Below are 24,308 nucleotides of genomic sequence, written 5' to 3' on the forward strand. Positions count from 1 at the left end.
AGGAAGCATCTGAACGTAATGGGGAAGGTAGAGTACTCAATAGAAGGGTGATGATATTCTGTGGGGAGCATGGCTTCCTGTGAAGGGGGTGGTGATTCTTTGTGTGATTCATCTGGGGAAGTGGCAAGATCTCACAGAGCAAACTAGAACTGGGAAATCAGAGAGAACTTCAGTCTCTCTGAATCGTCCTTTCTCGAATTCAGGCCAGTGTTTCTCAGAGTGAGAAGTGTCTTCTGTGAAGAGAGTATAAAAGCAAAATGATACCAAAACCCTGGTATAAAAATGTTAAACATATTTAACACAGGACTTCTCAGGAACTTTAATATAATTCTCAAAAAAAAAGTAGACAGTATGAAATATTTCACCAACTTATTTAGTCTTGGACCCTTTTCTGGGAAGAACATCCTGGACTAGTGTTCGAGGCAACACATGTTGGGAAGGCTGGGTCACTCTTAGAAGGAAAGGGGATAACTTGGTGGGTATATTACACAGGGTTTATTTTAAAAATTTATCGTTATTATTATTTGAGACAGAGTCTCACTCTCTCACCCAGGCTGGAGTACAGTGGTGTGGTCTCAGCTCACTGCAGCCTCCGTCTCCCAGGTTCAAGCGATTCTCCTGCCTCAGCCTCCTGAGTAGCTGGGATCACAGATGCCCGCCACCACACCTGGCTAATTTTTGTATTTTTAGTAGAGACGGGGTTTCTCAATGTTGGCCAGGGTAGTCCTGAACTCCTGACCTCAAGTGATCTGCCTGCCTCCACCTCCCAAAGTTCTGGGATTACAGGCGTGAGTCACTGCGCCCAGTCACAGTGTTCTCTATTGGAAACAACAAGCCTATGTCTGCATAACTTAAGCATAAAGGGAATTTATTCAGAGGGTGGCCATTTGCTCTCAGATTCGATGGGAAGACTTGAAAAAGAGGCAGAACCAAAGAAAGAGTGCATTATTGTCTCAATCACACAGGTGGTGGCATCTGACTGCCTGAGCCGGGATAATATGCCTGAGATCCAGCTGCCAGGCAGTTAGAAAGAAGAAACAACTCTTTTTGTCTTCTCACTGGGAGTTGGGGATCCTGCCTACCATAGATTTTTGAGATTCATCTTTATCAGTAAGGGTATTCTGGACAGGCCAAAAAGACAACTATCTTTACAGCCCAATATCCATACACATACTTTTCCTTGTGCTGACATTTCCTCAAGCTGTTGTCACCTGATCTGGAGCAGTTGTATCTTACCCAACAGAAAACATACGCTCTTTCTAAGAGCAGGCACCCCCCCACTGTCTTTTAAGTTGTTGCATCCAGCTTTAAGTCTAGGATTACTGAACGACTGATTTTCCTCCTCTTTTTCTTTGAGATGGAGTCTCCCTCTGTCACCCAGGCTGGAGTGCAGTGGTGCAATCTTGGCTGACGGCAACCTCCGCCTCCCAGGTTCAAGAGATTCTCCTGCCTCAACCTCCGAGTAGCTGGGATTACAGGTGCCCACCACCACACCCAGCTAATTTTTGTATTTTTAGTAGAGACAGAGTTTCACCATGTTGGCCAGGCTGGTCTCGAACTCCTGACCTCAGGTGATCACCTGCCTCGGCCTCCCAAAGTGCTGGGATTACAGGCACGAGCCACTGTGCCCAGCCCCTCCTCTAGTTCTGTTATTATTCCATTTGGATATTTGAACAGTTATATCCAATGGTAAATGAGAGAAGAAAGAAAAACTAAATGAAATTAAAAATATAAAAATATATATAATACAGAAAGGAGGAAATGCAGGTAGTCCTTTTAGTTCTTGTTTCTGCTATGTTCATGAAACCATATGACTTCCCTCCGTGATTATTCATTTATTCTTTTTTCCTTTTCCCTTTAGTTAGCACATCAGCTATCTGGGTCCTTTACTTGATAGGGTGAACCAAATCTTCACATCTGAGGGAGCTTAGCCTATTGATCATCCTGTTTGTTAAGAGCTCCAGAATTCCAAGCTTTGCAGGCTGAACTAGGTAGATATGAGATATACATTGCTTGGGTCCTATTCATAACCCTCCCTGCCCCCTGTGTTAGTAATTTATTGCTGCATAACAAATTACCCTAAAACGTAGTGGTTTTTAACAGATATTTATCATCTCAGTTTTTGTGGGCAGGTATCCAGGTGCAGCTTAGCTGGGTGCATCAAGCTCAAGGTCTCTCATGAGATTACAGTCAAACTATTGGCTGGGGCTGTGGTCCCATCTGAAGACTTCATTCATGGAGGAAGGTCATGATTCCAAGCTCACAGGAAATGAAGGCAGGGATCATTGAGACTACCTACTATACCCTATTTCTGTGTCAGTGAACTTTCTTCCTTCAAATGTCAGGATCAACTATCCTATGTAGTGGACATGGAGATATAATTTCCAGATTCTCCTTCAAAGAAGAGCCTACACCAGGTGCAGTGGCATGCATGTGTAGTCTCAGCTGCTCAGAGGCTGAGGCAGGAGGATCACTTGAGCCTAGGAGTTCTGGCCTGTGTAGTGCACTGATTGCACCTGTGAATACCCACTGCACTCCAGCCTGGGCAACATGGTGAGACCCTGTTTCTCTATTAACAACAACAACAACAACAACAACAACAACGAGAGACAGAGAGAGAGAAGAGCCTGGGCTACTATTGAGCCTATTACCCAAATAGTGAACATAGTATTCAATAGGTAGTTTTCCAACCTTTGTCCCCCTCCCTCCCCACTTTTGGAGTCCTCAGTATCTATTGTTTTCATCTTATGTCTGTGGGTACGCATTGTTTAGCTCCCACTTATAAGTGAGAACATTTGGTTTCTTCTTTCTGTGTTAATTCACTTAGTTAGGTTAATGGCCTCCAGCTGCTTTCATGTTGCTGCAAAGGACACGATTTCATTCTTTTTAATGGCTGCACAGTATTCCATGGTGTATATATATCATTTTTTCTTTATTCAGTCCACCATTGATGGGTGCCTGGGTTGATTCCATGACTTTGCTATTGTGAATAGTGCTGCAATAAACATACAAGTGTAGGTGTCTTTTTGGTAGAGTGATTTCCTTTCCTTTGGGTAGAATCCCAGCAGTGGGATTGCTGGACCAAATGGTAGTTCTACTTTTAGTTATTTGAGAAATCTCCATACTGCTTTCCACAGGGGCTAAACTAATTTACATTCTTACCAACAGTGTATAAGTGTTCCCTTTTCTCTGCACCCTCACCAATATCTATTATTTTTTGACTTTTTAATAATAACCATTCTGACTGGTGTGAGATGTGGTTTTAATTTGCACTTCTATGATGATTAATGATGTTGAGCATTTTTATGTTTATTGGCCATTTGTACATCTCCTTTTGAGAAGTGTCTGTTCATGTCCTTTTCTTACTTTTGAAATTTCACTCGTTGTTATGTAGAGTTCTGTGGGTTTTGACAAATGCATAGAGTGATGTACACCAACACAGTACCATGCAAGGCATTCCATCACCCTTAAGGTTCCCCTGTTCATCTACTTTTTAGCAACCACTTCTCTTTCTGTCAGCTCTTGTCAACCACTAATCAGTTTCCATCCTTCCAGTTTTTCCTTTTTCGGGTGTCATATGAATGGAATCACATAATGTGTTGTCTGTTGGGTCTGGCTTATTTCACGTAGTAAAATGCATTCATCTATTTTTTTAAAATTATTCTTTAAGTTCTAGGGTACATGTGCACAACGTGCAGGTTTGTTACATAGGTATACATGTGCCATGTTGGTTTGCTGCACCCATCAACTGGTCATTTACATCAGGTATTTCTCCTAATGCTATCCCTCCCCCAGCTCCCCACTCCCTGAGAGGCCCCGGCATGTGATGTTGCCCACCCTGTGTCCAAGTGTTCTCGTTGTTCAATTCCCACCTATGAGTGAGAGCATACAGTGTTTGGTTTTCTGTCCTTGTGATAGTTTGCTGAGAATGATGGTTTCCAGCTTCATCCATGTCCCTGCAAAGGATATAAACTCATCCTTTTTTATGGCTGCATAGTGTTCCATGGTGTATATGTGCCACATTTTCTTAATCCAGTCTATCATTGATGGGCATTTGGGTTGGTTCCAAGTCTTTCCTATTGTGAATAGTGCTGCAATAAACATACGTTTGCATGTGTCTTTATAGTAGCACGATTTATAGTCTTTTGGGTATATACGCAGTAGTGGGATCGCTGGATCAAATGGTATTTCTAGTTCTAGATCCTTGAGGAATCACCACACTGTCTTCCACAATGGTTGAACTAATTTACACTCCCACTAACAGTGTAGAAGGGTTCCTATTCCTCCACATCCTCTCCAGCATCTGTTGTTTCCTGACTTTTTAATGATTGCCATTCTAACTGGCGGGAGATGGTATCTTGTTGTGGTTTTGATTTGCATTTCTCTGATGACCAATGATGATGAGCATTTTTTCATATGTCTGTTGGCTGCATAAATGTCTTCTTTTGAGAAGTGTCTGTTCGTATCCTTTGCCCACTTTTTATGGGGTTTTTTTCTTGTAAATTTGTTTAAGTTCTTTGTAGATTCTGGATATTAGCCCTTTGTCAGATGGGTAGATTGCAAAAGTTTTCTCCCATGCTGTAATTTGCCTGTTCACTCTGATGGTAGTTTCTTTTGCTGTGCAGAAGCTCTTTAGTTTAATTAGATCCCATTTGTCTATTTTGGCTTTTGTTGCCATTGCTTTTGGTGTTTTAGTCATGAAGTCTTTGCCCATGCCTATGTCCTGAAACGGATTGCCTAGGTTTTCTTCTAGGGTTTTTATGGTTTTAGGTCTTACATTTAAGTCTTTACTCCATCTTGAATTAATTTTTGTATAAGGTGTAAGGAAGGGATCCAGTTTCAGCTTTCTACATATGGCTAGCCAGTTTTCCCAGCACCACTTATTAAATAGGGAATCCTTTCCTCATTGCTTGTTTTTGTTAGGTTTGTCAGATCAGATGGTTGTAGATGTGTGGTGTTATTTCTGAGGCCTCTGCTCTGTTCCATTGGTCTATATATCTGTTTTGGTACCAGTACCATGCTGTTTTGGTTACTGTAGCCTTGTAGTATAGTTTGAAGTCAGGTAGCGTGATGCCTCCAGCTTTGTTCCTTTGGCTTAGGATTGTCTTGGCTATGCGGGCTCTTATTTTGGTTCCACATGAACTTTAAAGTAGTTTTTTCCACTTCTGTGAAGAAAGTCATTGGTAGCTTGATGGTGATGGCATTGAATCTATAAATTACTTTGAGCAGTATGGCCATTTTCACAATATTGATTCTTCCTATTCATGAGCATGGAATGTTCTTCGATTTGTTTGTGTCCTCTTTTATTTCACTGAGCAGTGGTTTGTAGTTCTCCTTGAAGAGGTCCTTCACATCCCTTGTAAGTTGGACTCCTAGGTATTTTATTCTCTTTGTAGCAATTGTGAATGGGAATTCACTCATGATTTGGCTCTCTGTCTGTTATTAGTGTATAGGAATGCTTGTGATTTTTGCACATTGATTTTGTATCCTGAGACTTTTCTGAAGTTGCTTATCAGCTTAAGAAGATTTTGTGCTGAGATGATGGGGTTTTCTAAATATACAATCATGTCATCTGCAAACAGGGACAATTTGACTTCCTCTTTTCCTAATTGAATACCCTTTATTTCTTTCTCTTGCCTGATTGCCCTGGCCAGAACTTCCAACACTATGTTGAATAGGAGTGGTGAGAGAGGGCATACTTGTCTTGTGCCTGCTTTCAAAGGGAATGCTTCCAGTTTTTGCCCATTCAGTATGATATTGGCTGTGGGTTTGTCATAAATAGCGCTTATTATTTTGAGATACATTCCATCAACACCTAGTTTATTGAGAGTTTTCAGCATGAAGCGCTATTGAATTTTGTCAAAGGCCTTTTCTGCATCTATTGAGATAATAATGTGGTTTTTGTCATTGGTTCTGTTTATGTGATGGATTACATTTATTGATTTGAGTATGTTGAACCAGCCTTGCATCCCAGGGATGAAGCCGACTTGATCATGGTGGATAAGCTTTTTGATGTGCTGCTGGATTCGGTTTGCCAGTATTTTATTGAGGATTTTCGCATCAATGTTCATAAGGGATATTGGTCTAAAATTCTCTTTTTTTGTTGTGTCTCTGCCAGGCTTTGGTATCAGGATGATGTTGGCCTCATAAAATGAGTTAGGGAGGATTCCCTCTTTTTCTGTTGATTGGAATAGTTTCAGAAGGAATGGTACCAGCTCCTCTTTGCACCTCTGGTAGAATTCGGCTGTGAATCCATCTGGTCCTGGACTTTTTTTGTTTGGTAGGCCATTAATTATTGCCTCAATTTCAGAGCCTGTTATTGGTCTATTCAGGGATTCACTTCTTCCTGGTTTAGTCTTGGGAGGGTGTATGTGTCCAGAAATTTATCCATTTCTTCTAGATTTTCTAGTTTATTTGCATAGAGGTGTTTATAGTATTCTCTGATGGTAGTTTGTATTCCTGTGGGATCGGTGGTGATATCCCCTTTATCATTTTTTATTGCATCTATTTGATTCATCTCTCTTTTCTTCTTTATTAGTCTTGCTAGTGGTCTATCAATTTTGTTGATCTTTTCAAAAAACCAGCTTCTGGATTCATTCATTTCTTGAAGGGTTTCTTGTGTCTCTATCTCTTTCAGTTCTGCTCTGATCTTAGTTATTTCTTGCCATCTGCTAGCTTTTGAATATGTTTGCTCTTGCTTCTCTAGTTCTTTTAATTGTGATGTTAGGGTGTCGATTTTTGATCTTTTCTGCTTTCTCTTGTGGGCATTTAGTGCTATAAATTTCCCCCTACACACTGCTTTAAATGTGTTCCAGAGATTCTGGTATGTTGTGTCTTTGTTCTCATTAGTTTCAAAGAACATCTTTATTTTTGCCTTCATTTTGTTATTTGCCCAGTAGTCATTCAGGAGCAAGTTGTTCAGTTTCCATGTAGTCGTGTGGTTTTGAGTGAGTTTCTTAATCCTGATTTCTAATTTGATTGCACTGTAGTCTGAGAGCCAGTTTGTTGTGATTTCTGTTCTTTTACATTTGCTGAGGAGTGCTTTACTTCCAATTATGTGGTCAATTTTAGAATAAGTGTGATGTGGTGCTGAGAAGAATGTATATTCTGTCGATTTGGGGTGGAGAGTTCTGTAGCTATCTATTAGGTCTGCTTGGTGCAAAGCCGAGTTCAAGTCCTGGATATCCTTGTTAACCTTCTGTCTTGTTGATCTGTCTAATATTGACAGTGAGGTGTTAAAGTCTCCCATTATTACTGTGTGGGAGTCTAAGTTTCTTTGTAGGTCTCTAAGGACTTGCTTTATGAATCTGGGTGCTCCTGTATTGGCTGCATATATATTTAGAATAGTTAGCTCTTCTTGTTGAATTGATTCCTTTACCATTATGTAATGGCCTTCTTTGTCTCTTTTGATCTTTGTTGGTTTAGAGTCTGTTTTATCAGAGATTTATTTATCAGGATTGCAACTCTTGCTTTTTTTTGCTTTCCATTTGCTTGGTAGATCTTCCTCCATCCCTTTACTTTGAGCCTATGTGTGTCTCTGCACGTGAGATGGGTATCCTGAATACAGCACACTGATGGGTCTTGACTCTTTTTTTTTTTTTTTTTTTTTTAAAAAGACATTTATTCAGCGTCACGATCAGACTATTACATTTAGCAATCAACAGCATGGGGTGCAAAAAAAAAATCTACATTAAAACCCTTTGTTGGAATGCTTTACACTTTCCACAGAACAGAAACTAAAATAACCTGTTATACAATTAGTCACAAATACAGTCCTCGAGTTTTTTGCCCATACACATGAGTATTTGTCTAAAACATGTCTTCTTTGTAGCAGCTAGGCCCTGCCACCACTGTGCTTGGCTGAGTTCACAAATCTGTTGTAACCTGTAGCTTCCCTGTCACTTCTCTGGCTCTCCTCTCCTGCTAAGCTTTGTTTCCTAATTAAAATCTTCTGCCACTGCCATAGCTACTGCTGCTGCTGGAACCGCCATAGCCACCTTGGTTTCGCGGTTTTGCAAAGTATTGGCCTCCACCGCTATAGGGGCCAGAGCTTCTGCCTCCAAAATTTCCTCCCTTCATGGGTCCAAAATTTGAAGACTGATTGTTGTAATTGCCAAAATCATTGTAGCTTCCACCACCTCCAAAATTGCTTCCATCATTACCAAATCCATTATAGCCATCCCCACTGCCACCATATCCACCACCACCACGGCTGCCACCAAAGCCACCACGACCACTGAAGTTTCCTCCACGACCGAAGTTGTCATTCCCACCGAAACCACCTCCACGACCGCCACCAAAGTTTCCAGAACCACTTCGACCTCTTTGGCTGGATGAAGCACTAGCCATCTCTTGCTTTGACAGGGCTTTTCTAACTTCACAGTTGTGGCCATTCACAGTATGGTATTTCTGAATGACAATCTTATCCACGGAGTCATGGTCATCAAAGGTTACAAAGGCAAAGCCCCTTTTCTTGCCACTGCCTCGGTCAGTCATGATTTCAATCACTTCAATTTTTCCATACTGTTCAAAATAATCTCTTAGGTGATGTTCTTCAGTGTCTTCTTTAATGCCACCAACAAATATCTTTTTCACAGTTAAGTGGGCACCTGGTCTTTGAGAATCTTCTCTGGAGACAGCTCTCTTTGGTTCCACAACTCTTCCATCCACCTTGTGTGGCCTTGCATTCATAGCTGCATCCACCTCCTCCACAGTGGCATATGTGACAAACCCAAAGCCCCTGGAGCGCTTGGTGTTTGGATCTCTCATTACCACACAGTCCGTGAGCGTTCCCCATTGCTCAAAATGGCTCCTCAGGCTCTCATCAGTTGTTTCAAAGCTCAACCCTCCAAAGAAGAGCTTCCTCAGCTGTTCGGGCTCTTTAGGAGACTCTGACTTAGACATGACGGCAGGGTGAAGAGAGACTTTAACGATGCTTCTTCAGCGGCGTCCACGGGCAGAAAGCGGGTCTTGACTCTTTATCCAATTTGCCAGTCTGTGTCTTTTAATTGGGACATTTAGCCCATTTACATTTAAGGTTAATAATTGTTATGTGTGAATTTGATCCTGTCATTATGATGTTAGCTGGTTATTTTGCCCGTTAATTGATGCAGTTTCTTCATAGCATCAATGGTCTTTACAATTTGGCATGTTTTTGCAGTGGCTGGTACCAGTTGTTCCTCTCCATGTTTAGTGCTTCCTTCAGGAGCTCTTGTAAGGCAGGCCTGGTGGTGACAAAATCTCTCAGCATTTGCTTGTCTGTAAAGGATTTTATTTCTCCTTCACTTATGAAGCTTAGTTTGGCTGGATATGAAATTCTGGGTTAAAAATTATTTTCTTTAAGAATGTTGAATATTGGCCCCCACTCTCTTCTGGCTTGTAGGGTTTCTGCTGAGAGATCCACTGTTAGTCTGATGGGCTTCCCTTTCTGGGTAACACGACTTTTCTCTCTGGCTGGACTTAACATTTTTTCCTTCATTTAAACTTTGGTGAATCTGACAATTATGTGTCTTGGCGTTGCTCTTCTTGAGGAGTATCTTTGTGGTGTTCTCTGTATTTCCTGAATTTGAATGTTGGTCTGCCTTGCTAGGTTGGGGAAGTTCTCCTGGATAATATCCTGAAGAGTGTTTTCCAACTTGGTTCCATTCTCCCCATCACTTTCAGGTACACTAATCAAACGTAGATTTGGTCTTTTCACATAGTCCCATATTTCTTGGAGGCTTTGTTTGTTTCTTTTTACTCTTTTTTTCTCTAATCTTGTCTTCTCGCTTTATTTCATTAATTTGATCTTCAATCACGGATATCCTTTCTTCCACTTGATCGAATCAGCTATTGAAGTTTGTGCATGTGTTACGAAGTTCTCATGCCATGGTTTTCAGCTCCATCAGGTCATTTAAGGTCTTCTCTACACTGTTTATTCTAGTTAGCCATTCGTCTAACCTTTTTTCAAGGTTTCTAGCTTCCTTGCAATGGGTTAGATCATGCTCCTTTAACTCAGAGAAGTTTGTTATTATCGACCGTCTGAAGCCTACTTCTGTCAACTCGTCAAAGTCATTTTCCACCCAGTTTTGTTCTGTTGCTGGCGAGGAGCTGCGATCCTTTGGAGGAGAAGAGGTGCTCTGTTCTTTAGAATTTTCAGCTTTTCTGCTCTGGTTTCTCCCCATCTTCGTGGTTTTATCTACCTTTGGTCTTTGATGTTGGCATGGTTTTGGTGTGGATGTCCTTTTTGTTGATGTTGATGTTGATGCTATTCCTTTCTGTTTGTTAGTTTTCCTCCTAACAGTCAGTGCAGGTCTGCTGGAGTTTGCTGGAGGTCCATTCCAGACCCTGTTTGTCTGGGTATCACCAGCAGAGGCTGCAGAACAGCAAATATTGCTGCCTAATCCTTCCTCTGAAAGCTTCATCCCAGAGGGTCACCCGTCTATATGAGGTGTCTGTCTGCCCCTACTGGGAGGTGTCTCCCAGTTAGGCTACACGGGGGTCAGGGACTCACTTGAGGAGGCAGTCTGTCTGTTCTCAGAGCTCAAGCACTGTGCTGGGAGAACCACTGCTCTCTTCAGAGCTGTTAGATAGGGATGTTTAAGTCTGCGGAAGTTGTCTGCTGCCTTTTGTTTAGCTATGCCCTGCCCACAGAGGTGGAGCCTATAGAGGCAGTAGGTCTTGCTGAGCTGTGATGGGCTGTGCCCAGTTTGAGCTTCCTGACCATTTTGTTTACCTACTCAAGCCTCAGCAATGGTGTACGCCCCTCCCCCAGCCAGGCTGCAGCCTCGCAGGTCGATCTCAGACTGCTGTGCTAGCAGTGAGCAAGGCTCCGTGGGTGTGGGGCCCTCTGAGCCAGGCACAGGAGAGAACCTCCTGGTCTGCTGGTTGCTAAGACTGTAGGAAAAGCAGTATTTAGGCAGGAGTGTACCGATTTTCCAGGTACCGTCTGTCACGGCTTCCCTTGGCTAGGAAAGGGAAATCCCCCAATCCCTGTGCTTCCTGGGTGAAGTGACACTCCACCCTGCTTTGGCTCGCCCTCTGTGGGCTGCACTCACTGTCCAACCAGTCCCAATGAGATGAACCAGGTACCTCAGTTGAAAATGCGGAAATCACCCTGCTTCTATGTCAATCACGCTGGGAGCTGCAGACCGGAGCTGTTCCTATTTGGCCATCTTGGAATGGACCCATCCATGTTATTATATAAATAAATAGCTCTTAAACTTGGAAACATTTTGACCATTGTTTCTTTGAATATATTTTCTGTCCCTCTCCACCCGCTTTGAGGACTTCAAATCCACGTATATTAAATTGCATGAAGTTGTCTCAGACTTCCTGATGTTCTGTTATTTTTTCTCTCTGTGCTTCATTTTGCATAGTTTCTATTGGTATATCTTCAACTTCATTGATCTTTTCTTCTACAATTTATAACCTGCCATTAATCCCTTTCAGTGTATTTTTCATACCAGGCGTTGTAGTTTTTTTAGTCATTATAAGTGCAATTTGTATCTATTAAATGTTTCATGTCTCTATTTAACTGTTTGAACACAAGAAACACAGTTATAATGTCTATTGTAATGTCCTTGTCTGGAAAGTCTAACATCTGTATCATTTCTGGGTTCGTTTCAGTAGATTGGTTTTTATCCTTATTACGGGTTATATTTTTCTGCTAGTCTGTTCTATGAGCTCTGTTATGGATTGAATTGTGTTTTCTGTTCATTTACATGTTGAATCCCTAATCCTCAATATGACTGTGTCTGGAGATAGGGCCTTTATTATAAAGCTATACTAATTAATATTATAGAGTTTTGTTATATCAATAGAAAGACAAATGGAACACAATAGAAAGTCCAGAAACAGACCTTTAAAGATATGAAACAAACTCAAACATATTATGAAACACATGATGAAGATGGTACTTCATAATCAGAGATAAAATTATGCATGGTTTTAAAAAATGGTATCTGGACAGCAGGCTACCCATTTAGAAATGGATAAGTTAGATTCCTTTCTAAAATCATGGAATACTTGAACAAAACCATAAGAGATAAGAAGAAAATGGAATATCATGAAATCCAAATGTATCAAATATAAAAAGTGAAAATGAAGTTACAGTAGAGCATGACATAAAAGTAAAAGTTATTATGCAGATGTAAGTTTGATTTTAAGGTTATCCATAATACATTATTACACAAAAAAACTTACACACTATAGGGTATAAGTCTAGTTTTGTAAAAAAAAATATATATGCTTACATAACGCATTGGACAGGACTCTTTTGTTGCAAGAAACAGAAACTCATCCAATTAAATTCAAATGAAAATAAGAGATTTTCATTTTTGTTTGTGTTCACATAACCAAACCAAGAAACACAGTGTCTGTGGGGAATGGAACTCAAGTTCAACAGGATCCAGCACTCAAAGACATCAGGACTCACTTTCTGTCTCTTCATTTTTTGTTACAGCTTCTGTCTCTGTGCTGGTCTTATTCTACTGGGGTCTTCCACATGACAGAGGAACTGGTTACTAGCTGCCCTATAGTCATATCTTTAGGGCCCTCAGTTTAGGGAGAGAGGAGAGCTACCTTCCTACCCAAACCCTGGGCACCCATCATTGCAAGTTGTCACTCCTACACCTGCAGGTATCTAGGATCAGCAGCCCCATTTGAATCACAAACTGAAAAAATTTCCCAATGGAGGGGGATTTTTGGTATCAGAAATGCAGGAGAGGTTGGGCGCAGTGGCTCACGCCTGTAATCCCAGCACTTTGGGAGGCCAAGGCAGGTGGATCACAAGGTCAGGAGATTGAGACCATCCTGGTTAACACGGTGAAACCCCATCTCTACTAAAAATACAAAAAATTAGCTGGATGTGGTGGCAGACACCTGTAGTCCCAGCTACTCAGGAGGGTGAGGCAGGAGAATTGCTTGAACCCTGGAGGCAGAGGTTGTAGTGAGCCAAGATCGCGCCACTCCACTCCAGCCTGGGCAACAGAGTGAGACTCTATCTCAAACAAAACAAAACAAAACAAAAAAACAAAAAAGAAATGCAGGACAGGTGGGGAAGGATGCTAGGGAAAATAAGCAGAAATTGTGTTGTGATTATGTATATAATATATGCATAGTTATGATTAGACACAGCTATGGCTATAGATATAGATGTGTATACATATACACGTGGGTGGTTAGGAAGACTGAACTATGGGTACAACATTTGTTTTCTCTATGATGGTTTTGTTTTGTTTTGTTTTGTTTTGAAACAGAGTCTCACTCTATCACCCAGGCTGGAGTGCGGTGGCACAATCTCAGCTCACTGCAATCTCCACCTTCCAGGTTCAAGTGATTCTCCCACCTCAGCCTCCCGAGTAGCTGGGACTACAGGCACACACCACCATGCCTGGCTGATTTTTGTATTTTTAGTAGAGACGAGTTTCACTTATGTTGGCCAGGCTGGTCTCAAACTCCTGACCCCAGGTGATCCACCCACCTTGGCCTCCCAAAGTGCTGGGATTACACACATGAGCCACTGCATCCAGTCTATGGTGGGTTTTTTTCTTACTTGGATTTTTTTCTATCATTAATTATCATTAATTATATAATAAATAAAAGATTTAAAAAGAAACTATGCATATTTTTTTTCCCAAAAGCCTTTCATTACTTTCCTGACATAGATTCGCCCTTCCCACTGAGGCTATAGGCATGAGTTCTTTGACTTATGACGTAGTTTTGGGGCAGCCTCCTCTGCCGGGTACACAGCAGCTCTTCCATGTGGCTAGGTTGCCAGCCCATTTACATATCACACTATTTATGATGGCACTGGGTGAAATACCCTGACCAGTAGGGTCTGGCTTATTGTCACTGTTCCAAAGAGACCTGTCCTCATATAATGTCATAAAAGAGGAACCCATTATCAGGGTCCAGGAAGACCTGGGAAGGCCCCTATAGTGTCGTCAGTCATTTTTAGTCTTGGGAGAGCCTTCCCTTCTCCCCAGCATTAAGGATGTCATATTTTTTCAACAATAGGAAAACCATTCCTGAGGGCAGGGTCTGTGGTTGTCTTTTTCCTTGCTGTGTCCTGGTACCTAGTGCACAGCAGGACTAGAGGAGTGAATGGTGCCACCTATGCTCCTTGGTTTCTCTGCCCTATCCCCTGTGCCCAGGGCACATGTCCAGAGGGTGGCATGGAATCCCTTGATTTTTTGGAGGCTGTGGGCCAAATCCCGCATCACATCACAGGAGTCCCTCTGAGGCCTGTAAGCCAGGTGTGACCAGCTGTAATCTCCTCTCATTTCAGAGTCATTCTCCCCTCCTCCCTCTCTTCTCCTTCCCTGTCCCCACTCCGCAATTTGGCGTTCACTCTACTTTCCTCCATGACTTGACTGAGGGACTCGGGTGACTCCTCCCTGGAGATGACTCTTGGCACTGCTGGAGCATTTCATACAACCCAGGTCTCTGTTCCAGTCTTGTTGATTAAACCCATGGTCCTCCTCCAAGCATAAGGCTGGGCCCAACCATAGTCTCAACCAGAGAAAGGGAAAAAGTGACCAAGCTGTTTTCTTCCTCCATCCTTATCCAGAGAAAATATTAGAACCCCAGGAACACAGGAAGAGGAGAAACTAAAAAAATGAGCACAGACTTCCCGTTCTCATCACAGCGGTGATTTTTTTGGTCACTAGGTCTGGCCAGAGTTCCTCTTCTGTTTGGAAGAGCAGGGCATTGTCTGAGTGCCCAGGAGAACTGCCCGCCTTCCTGACTGGAAAGTGTGGCCAAGGCACCTGCCTGCTTCTCTGTCTTTTCTCCTGCCAGGCCAGGTGCCAGATAGAGCATCCAGAGGTTTGCACAGGAGAGGTGCTCAGGAAAGACCTGTAGATGAGCATGATAATAGGAAGATGGCTTCTGACTCCCTCCCTCTCCACAAAGTGGGAAATGAAACTTCCTATGGTTTGGGACTTTTACATCCACCTCCTCTGAAACCCCAGAAGGCCCACAGCCCAGGATTCCATGCCTTTGCTCAGCTTCCTCATGCTGGAACAGCCTTTCGCCTAGCGGTAGCTATTCTACCTACCTCAGCCTGCATTTCCATCACTTGGAGTAAATGCTCCCTGCTCCAGCCCCTTCCTATGCCATGGGCCCAGCCTGCTGAGGCTTCCTCATCCTTTCCTGGGACCAATGAGAGAGCATCTGGGGGGCTCTATAAAGAATAACTCATACCACTAACCAGCAGAGAAAACCCAACTTCTCAACCAAGCGGAAATGGACAAGACACTTCCCAGGCACACTGTGTGGCGGCTTCTTTCCTGCAAATGCCTCAGGAGGAGACATGGACCCCTGCAAGGCCCCTTCTACCAGGGTCTTGAGTAATTTGGATTCTTCTCTATCCCCAGGCCCAGAAATAGGACAGGCTATGGATGAAGGGCCAGGAGCCAGGAGCAGAAGGGCAGAGATGATTCTGGAGTTAGGCTGGGTCCCAAGCACGAGAGTCCAGAAGTGGAACATTCTAATCCTGTCTAAGCCCTGATGGAACCAAGGCTCTGCAACCACACGAGCCGCCTGAAGAGAGTAGGAATCTTCATGGACATTCAGAGGCAGGCAGTGCTGTGGAGCCAGGCCCTCAGATTCGGGACTATCAAATGTTAAAATTTAGAGCAGACAGCAGGCCTGGAAGTTACAGACAGGCTGGGTAGGGAAGCGATGGGACAGAACAAATGAGACACCATCTTTGCTACCCAGCTTCCTTCCCAGAGCTTCCCAGTGTGGGGTCCTCTCTGGGTTCCCTCATCCAGTCCGAGAAGCCGCTCCAGCCTGAGGCCCGGTTAGCTGGAGAGAGAGCATCAAGGGCCTGTAACTACAATGAGCTGCACATAGGCATGGGCTGAGCGTGCAGCCACTATCTTCCCAAGTACCAAAGGTGGCAGTAGCCCCTGAAAGCATAGGTAGATATTTCCTTGGCCCTGTTAACTTAACCTCTAATCCTGGTCCCTGATACAGGCTGTCATCCAGCTCCACTGGCTCAGCCTCAGTAGGCCCAGGATAGCTTTCTTGTCCTGCGGCCAGAGCTTTTGTTCATTCCTGGGTAAGGAGTAAATCACACTTCCCCTTATGCTTTTGCATTGAAGATGAATGAGAACTTCTGGAGACATAGGAAAGAAGCAGCAGCTTCTAGAAGGCAGATCCCAGGCCCCAGACTGTGTAAATGTCTGAGTGGCATGATCAGCTATCAAGTCTCCAAGTCACTTACCATTCACACATCCATCCATGCATCCTCTATCCATCCATTCATCCATTCACCCATCCTCCAATTATCTGGACCAATTTCCTTCTTTTTTCCTTCCTTCCCTCCCTCTTTCCTCTCCTCTTTCCTATATTCCAAGAAATATTTGTCTAGAGTCTGCCATGGGCCAAATTTCTCAGATTTGGCAGACTTCTTCAAAGCATGAGAAGCCGCCCAGGAGAAAATTTAGTCCTTCATTGAGCCCAAATCAGCTCTTCTGTGCCCTGAGCTTCTTGCACATATGGAACTCTCTATTTAGGACTACAAAGAAGGAGAGAGGAGGTGGGGACAGAGAGAGAGGAGAGAGAAACAGAACGATTCCTAGTCTGAGGTTGCTGAGCACCCCTACTTTTTTTGAAAATCTCACATGGTGCAGGAAGCAGGGAGGAGAACCCAAGTCTTAGGTTTACACTTTGAATCTCCAAGTTGCATATTATAAAGGGATATTGTATCAGCCAAGATGCATTAATAACAGGAAGCAGGATATTCTATTGCAATGGTTGCCTATTTGGTATCTCTGCTTCCAGGCTTCTCCCACCAGTCTGCTCCTCACCAGGATCAGAGTGATGTTTCTACAGTGTCCCTGTCCTTGTCTCTCTCCTGCCTGAAGTCCTTAATTGGCCCCATGTCACCCACAAGCCAGAGGTCCAGCTCCTTGACATGATCAGAAGGATCTTCATCATCAGACCCCAGGTGCCTCTTCCACCCCGTGTGCGTCCCCTTCCTGTTGGAATGTATATTTTACATTCCAGCAATATTGCAACTATTTACAATTTGCCAAGCACTCCATGCTATCTTATGCTCCATCCTTTGGCATATGCTTATCTTTCTACTGGAGTTTTTTTTTTTTCCCCCATTACTCCATTTCGTATGCTTCTTTGAACTGGGCATATTTATCTCTGGTGCTCATCACCTTGCAATTTATTTGCTCATGTCTGTCTTTCCTACCAGACTATGAGCTGCTTGGTGCAAGGACTGTGAGTTATTCATCACTGTGGCCCTATGCCTGGTAGAGCATCAGTACCTAGAAGGCACTCAGCCTGTATTTGTGGGGTGAATGGATGGGTGGATGGATGATGAGAGTCTTACAAGAGAAATGGGATAGCTTTGGGACAAGATGGTTAATGTATCCATGTAACAGACCCCCAGAGAAGACAACAAATGGCCTCTTCCTGAAAGCTCAGACATCTGAGGATGGGAGTCAGCCAGACAAGGTATCTAGTCAGGAATAGGGAAGTTGGGATGATATGGTGACCTGCTGTGGGACTGACTTCCTGTTTCCTCTAGATAAGAGCCCTTGGAGAGACAGGCAGCCAGAAGCATCTGTGCTCTCAGGATAAGGGTGAGCACTCAGGATGACTGTGGAGAGGGAGGCCCCTGATGCGCACTTCACTGTGGACAAACAGAACATCTCCCTCTGGCCCCGAGGCAAGCCACATCGCTGCTTAGAACCTGCTCCGTGTTCTGTGTGCAAACCTGCCCTTTGCTGCTCCTTCAACACACATTTTCTTCTTCTTCCAGCAGAGCCTCCTCCCAAGTCCGGTCCATCTCTGGTCCCGGGGAAAACACCCACAGTCCGTGCTGCATTAATCTGCCTGACGCTGGTCCTGGTCGCCTCCGTCCTGCTGCAGGCCGTCCTTTGTAAGTCCTCATGTTTCATCATCTGGGCTTAGCCCCTCTCTGTGGCCAGCCGGCTCCCTCCAGATCGAGACCACTTCCCTGCTCTCCGGGTTTCTCCTGCCTGTGGCTTTTTCATTCGTCTCCTTCCTCCTCTTTCCATGTGCAGTAACAGGGTGTGCCACCCCCAGTACGGTGAGCTGATGCTCTTTCCCTCCCAATTTCTGGGATATTATTGGGATTAGCATTTGCACATTGGTGCTCAAGGATACATTCTTTTGTCCTCAGGAAACATTCATCTAGTTTTTCATCCTGTGCTATTTTCTCCCCGTCCACCCCCACACCAATCTGAGCTCTGCTCCTTGGATCTAGAGCCTTGTGGACAGTCCTTGACAGTGCAATGTCTCCTGACCCTGTGAAGGACCGAGCCTCATGTATCATTGGCCCCAACTCACCAGATGGAGAGCCTGGCCAACGAGCCAACAGATATCCATGACTCAGTCCCCTCTCACCAGGACCCATTGGTGCTGTCTTCATTCTCCTGTCCCTGTAAAGATCACATCTAGGGAGGCTTCCTGCTCATTTGATGTTGCATGGTTTATCTTTCTTCCTTTTCTGGCTCTGTCAGGCTTCATGGCCTTTGCTGCTGGCAGAGCCTTCTTCCTCCTGCCAGGGCTCCAGGAAGCAGAGCAAGGGGACCCAAGAAGCTGTTGGGTTTTTTTTCTCCCTCTGTGGCCTCGGGACATATTTGGTCTTAGACTTGTAGGCTCTGAGCAGAGTCCCCCTTGCCCCATCCTAGACCCCTGGCCTCTAGCATGGCATTTTCCTCAGGGCTCGCCTTTGAGCTTCTTGGTTTATCTTTGATCCTCTCTCTGGTACCCAGGCCTGGGACCTGAGCAGAATGTGAAAGTGGGTGGGGCAAGGGAAGGGGAGAAACAGTTTTGTAATTTCCTCTTCCATGTTCTCTGGAGAAGCCACTTCCAGATTAGTGGCTGGTTCTTCCCATGGTCACAGAGGGGCCCATGGACAGATGTGGGGGAGTGGTGCTGTCCTAGCAGATGGCCACTTCAGGGGTTTCTGAAAACAGAGGGATGGCAACCAAGGGGTGGGGTCTAGGGGGAATCAAGTTCTGGGGAGAGTGACGGGGCTCATGGAGGGCACCCTTTATCAAATGTTCCCTGAACACTCAGAAAATTCAGGAATGGTTTCTAACTCCTGCTTCTGCTTGCCTGTGAAATCTTTTCACAGAGAGCCTGTGTTTTATCAGTCTCCCCATTATCTGTATCCACCTGTGTTCCTGGCACATGGTGGGTGCCCATTGCACGTTTGTTGTATGTTAATGAATGATTGGAGGGTTGGGGTGGCCCATTGGACTGTCTTGGTTCTTTGGGAAGCTTCAGCCTATTCCTTCCCTTCCTTTGATCAACCTGACAACACCCCCACTCCTGTCCCTGGGGCTCCCCTCAGCTGACCTCCTGACTTTCTCAATCCCAGATCCCCGGTTTATGGGCACCATATCAGATGTAAAGACCAATGTACAGTTGCTGAAAGGTCGTGTGGACAACATCAGCACCCTGGATTCTGAAATTAAAAAGAATAGCGACGGCATGGAGGCAGCTGGCGTTCAGATCCAGATGGTGAATGTGAGCCTGGGTTATGTGCGTTCTCAGTTCCTGAAGTTAAAAACCAGTGTGGAGAAGGCCAACGCACAGATCCAGATCTTAACAAGAAGTTGGGAAGAAGTCAGTACCTTAAATGCCCAAATCCCAGAGTTAAAAAGTGATTTGGAGAAAGCCAGTGCTTTAAATACAAAGATCCGGGCACTCCAGGGCAGCTTGGAGAATATGAGCAAGTTGCTCAAACGACAAAGTAAGTGACTCAGAAAATTACATTGAAGCTGACCAGTGGCCCATGGGATCTTACCTGTCCCAGACCTGAGGCCATTGGGCTGGTGGGTTGGGGAGGAAAGTGGGGGCAAAAGAGGGGCAGCCATGGGCTAGGAAGTTAAGGAGAGAGGGCTTGAGGTTGGGGAGGACTTAGGGGCTGTTAGGAGAAAAGAGACCAGGGTCCAGCTAGAGCTCCCACACAAAAGTGCAGAATGTAAAAGCATTAGGGGATGTCCACCCTGGCCCACACCTAGTCATTTCCCATCAAGTTCCTTTCTAGAGTCCAGGGGCTCAGCTACTTGTCATGGCCGATGGAGGGTTGCTTCCTCATCATGGGGAAGACACTCTTTGTCCAACCTCTTGCATTATAACCTCTCCAGTCCCAGAGACTCTATTAGTCTCTGTCTGACTTTCAGGATTTGAAAGAGTGTCCCTACTCCCCTATACAAGGACCCAAGGACACCAGAGCACAGCTCCATTTGCTGCTGTCTCTGAGACCTCATTCAAGTGCCCCCACCAAGCCAGCATCCCAAGAAATCAAGAATACCAGCGTTCACTTTTACCTCTTGTTCTCTAGATGATATTCTACAGGTGGTTTCTCAAGGCTGGAAGTACTTCAAGGGGAACTTCTATTACTTTTCTCTCATTTCAAAGACCTGGTATAGTGCCGAGCAGTTCTGTGTGTCCAGGAATTCACACCTGACCTCGGTGACCTCAGAGAGTGAGCAGGTGAGTGCTGTGCCTATGGGCTCTGTGAAGGGGGCGTATGAGCACTGGGCCAGGGAGGATGGGCAAGATTACACTGTGTGAACAAAAATCCCCAAATATTGATGACCTAATGAAGAAGGATTAGTTCTCAGTAGCATGTCGAATAAGGGCCGGCAAGGGGGCTGTGCTCACTGTGGCTACTCAAGGACCCAGGCCAAGGAGTCTTCATCTTAACATGTCTCCACAATTGCTGGGGCAGGAAAAGGGAACTTGACATATTGTGCAAAGCTTCTGCCCAGATTTAACATACCTCATTTTTGCTTACATTTCACTAGCTTAAGTTATGTTAATTAAGTTAAGTAAGTTATGCAGTACTGCTGGATTGGGAGGATCCTGGATTCCAGTACTCCTGGAACAGGGCAGAGAGGATCTACTTTCCATGTGCCCAGAAAAAAAGAAATATTTGTGAACAGCCTTAATGATTCCACATGACTCAAGAAGTCTCCTGCCTGGTGAGGCAGAAATTGGGCAGGCCCTTTTCATCTGGGAGGTGGGATAGCAGAGCAGGTCAGAGCCTGGGCTCTGGCGTAGTTCTAGAGCCCAAACCTTGCCATCTAACTAGTCCTAGCAGCTTGGGTGGAATACCCAACTTCACTGGGCAAACTTCACTGGCCCTCACTTGATGAAACATGCATGGTGATGGCACCTGCCTCAGAGGAAAGGAGTGAATGCATATGGACGACTCAGCACAGTGCCGTATGTGGATTCAGGGCTCATTTAATTCAGGTTTTATCATATGAACCATTCTCTTGTGGTCCGTGCTCTGGAGTTCAGCTGAGGCCTTCCTGTGCTTCAGCACCTGCTTCCTGAGTGGCAGAAAGGCTTGAGTCCTGAGCTTGTTAGCTGCAGAGCAGGGACACATCATAATCTGGAAGATGAAATCTGGGCTCTGGGCAAGGGCAGGAAGAAGCTTGAGAGGCCAGTTTGTGCAGCGCATCTGTGGGTCAGGGCTGTCACTGAGCGCAGGTGAAGAACACCCAGAGACAGGTGATCAAGCTCCAAGTGTGGCCGCACCTCTGCTTATCCTGTCTTTCCTACAGGAGTTTCTGTATAAAACAGCGGGGGGACTCATCTACTGGATTGGCCTGACTAAAGCAGGGATGGAAGGGGACTGGTCCTGGGTGGATGACACGCCATTCAACAAGGTCCAAAGTGCGAGGTAAGCCCCTGGAGCCCTCCCTGCCAGCCTGACTTTCCCCGGCCATGGCCAGGGCATGAAGGGAGTGGGGGCGAAGTTCCCCATGAGACAGGGTTTCTGATTCTTCCCTGTCTTAGGATGACTGGAACATTGCAACCAAGATCGAGCGCAACCCTGTCACTAACTGGCTGTGGACCTGAGCCCTCCACGCCCTCTGGGGTTTGGCAACAAGGCCTTCTACCTGGCCAGCTTCAGGGATCTTGTCATGAGTCTAGGTCTTCACAGTGTGGGTTTGTGTAGGGACTTGAAAGTGGTGGGTTGGTTTGGCCTGGACTTGGGGCATGTGAAAGCTTAGAGGTCGAAGTCTCACCAGTCCCCTTCCTCTGAGGCTTGGGTGCAGACATTTGCTATGCCATTCCCTAGGACAAAAGCTTGGGTTGAGTTAACTCATTTCTTCACTGGAAATAAGTTCTTTTTGATTTTCCACTTTGTAAATCCATCTTTTTCCCCCCTCTTGGTAGGTTCTGGATTCCAGGTGAGCCCAACAATGCTGGGAACAATGAACACTGTGGCAATATAAAGGCTCCCTCACTTCAGGCCTGGAATGATGCCCCCTGTGACATAACGTTTCTTTTCATTTGTAAGCGACCCTATGTCCCATCAGAACCATGACAGGACAGGCTCCCAAGCTCACTCTTTGAGCTCCAACGCTTGTTAAACATGAGGAAATGCCTTTCTTCCCCAGACTCCAGGACGACTTTGCACGTTAATTTTTCTTGCTTCAAAATCGTCCCACAGTGGCATTCTGGAGTCCGTCTGTCTTGGCTGGAAATTCTCTGACCTCTTGGAGGCAGCTGGAATGGAAAGGAGAATTCAGGTTAAAGTGGGAGGGGTGGGTAGAGAGGATTTAGAAGTTCCAATTGCCCTGCTAAGGAGGATCAAGACCCGTAATCCGGCACAACACCCTGGGGTTTTCCACTCTTTCAGAGAAGCCTCAGCTTCATCACATCAAAGTTACTCCAGAGCAACCAAGCAATTCTCCTGATATTGTCATCCAGGGCTTTTCTTGGCCAAACCCCCTAGAATTTCCATGTCTCTGCTTAGCTGTGCTGGCAGCTAGCAGCTGGCTGTGTTTGCCATGCAAATTGCTCTGTTCTTGGAAATCCTGCTCATGGTATGTCCCCAGTGGTTTCTTCATCCACATCATCTAAAGCCTGAACCCGTTCTTCTCTGGTTCAAGTCAGCGGCTGACACGGACTTGTATCTCCTTCAGAGCTCGGCTGGCTCCCTTCTCCTTCCACTCCCTTAGTACGCTGGAGTGCCGAGCCCTGCCTTCCACCCAGCGTCCATACAGCCTCTGTCCTCACCTCTCCGGCACCTCCTCCTCCTTCTGCATTTCCTGTCTTCCTGTGTCTTGTGCATGGGAAGCAGCCTTCAGTGCCTTCATGAATTCACCTTCCAGCTTCCTCAGAATAAAATGCTGCCTGGGTCAAGGACTCACTCCACGTGCACTTTTTCATTTCTGGTTGTCCAGGTGAATATGTGGGAAAGGCAGTCTCCTCTGGTGGACATGAAGTTCTAGGGTATCCTCAGGAAACATCTGGGGAGTCAAAAATAACAAGGACTGGGGAAGTTCCAGCCCTGGAAATGCCACAAAATGTGACCAGTACTTATCTCTAGTTTTTATTAAAGTAGAGCAAGGTCTCCAATGTCACGATCTTGGTGATCTTTCTTCTTGTTCACTGGACAATCTTCTAGTCTCTAGCTCAATTCCCAAGAACAAGTCTCAGCAGGTTCCCCACTCTTCACAGAGACCCAGTTCCACAGGCATCAGTTCCAAATCCCAAGTCCAGTGGCTGAAGCGGGAATCCAGGCAGCAGCCACCACAGAGAGGAGGGGAGGGTGGAGTGAGCACAGGTCTTCATTAGGGTCCTCAGGAAAAGATGCTTCCTTAAATAAGTGTAACCAGCAGTGTGTTGTTCTGGGTGCAAATGGGTCACAGCTGAAGGCACAGGCTTGCATTGTAAGACCTGAAATACCACGTGCTGCTGTGACATTTTATGCCTCACAGGGCCCCAAAGACCTAACCCTGAGTTCCCTGCCTCTCACCAGATATATCCTTGCCCTCGGTCCCCACCTGGCTAATTCCCTATCATCTGGACCAGCTGCACACCACCCAGTTTTCTACTTAATGGGTTTCACTTCTCTGCCAGCCTGAGAAACTATTCAAACAAGCCAATCACATCCTCCTACAGGAATCCGGGGCATCTCATCCTTTTGTTACTACAAGGCCTGACTCCCACAGCCCTGGCTGGTTCACTCTGCTCCTGAGGGTGACCCCGTGTGGCCCTGTGTGGCTTATGATATCTTTCCCCAGTAGACTGTATTTGTGACTAGTAAACTGCTGCCAGTCTCACCTGCACAGTGTCAAATGTCGTGTTTTGGCCATCTTGTCCTATTTAGGGCAGGGGATCCCTCCCTCACCAATGGAGGAAATGGGAGGTGACAAGAACAAGGCTGGTCGGGGATCTCTGGTTGGTTTTGGCAAAGAGATGAGCTGGGAAAATCAGACCATTTCTCTGGGAAAGAATTTGAACCAGGAAATAGCAAGAGGATGAAGCTGTTAACAAAAGGAAGTTGAGCTGGAAGGCAC

General features: G+C 45.2%; 1 protein-coding gene and 1 pseudogene across 3 annotated transcripts in view; one reads left to right on the forward strand and one right to left on the reverse strand.

The window, feature by feature from the left end:
* The window catches only part of CD207 (CD207 molecule), a 43,262-nt gene extending 20,106 nt beyond the window's left edge, over positions 1 to 23,156 (forward strand). Inside the window, exons 2-10 of one of the 3 annotated variants that reach the window (XM_063789019.1) lie at positions 12,443 to 12,618; positions 16,774 to 16,939; positions 17,388 to 17,460; positions 17,534 to 17,588; positions 17,768 to 17,887; positions 19,358 to 19,732; positions 20,327 to 20,478; positions 21,558 to 21,676; positions 21,793 to 23,150. In XM_063789019.1, coding sequence (XP_063645089.1) covers positions 19,369 to 19,732; positions 20,327 to 20,478; positions 21,558 to 21,676; positions 21,793 to 21,955 — 798 coding nt within the window. In that variant the 5' untranslated portion in view covers positions 12,443 to 12,618; positions 16,774 to 16,939; positions 17,388 to 17,460; ... (1 more) ...; positions 17,768 to 17,887; positions 19,358 to 19,368 and the 3' untranslated portion in view covers positions 21,956 to 23,150. Of the gene's footprint in view, positions 1 to 12,442; positions 12,619 to 16,773; positions 16,940 to 17,387; positions 17,461 to 17,533; positions 17,675 to 17,767; positions 17,888 to 19,357; positions 19,733 to 20,326; positions 20,479 to 21,557; positions 21,677 to 21,792 lie in introns of those variants that run through there. The other 2 variants (XM_063789018.1, XM_016945490.4) reach the window with 2 other exon arrangements.
* On the reverse strand, positions 7,699 to 8,933 carry LOC737462 (heterogeneous nuclear ribonucleoprotein A1-like; annotated as a pseudogene).
* Positions 23,157 to 24,308: the final 1,152 nt, after the last annotated feature.

The sequence above is a fragment of the Pan troglodytes genome, chromosome 12 (assembly GCF_028858775.2).
Source record: "Pan troglodytes isolate AG18354 chromosome 12, NHGRI_mPanTro3-v2.0_pri, whole genome shotgun sequence".
Taxonomy (NCBI): domain Eukaryota; kingdom Metazoa; phylum Chordata; class Mammalia; order Primates; family Hominidae; genus Pan; species Pan troglodytes.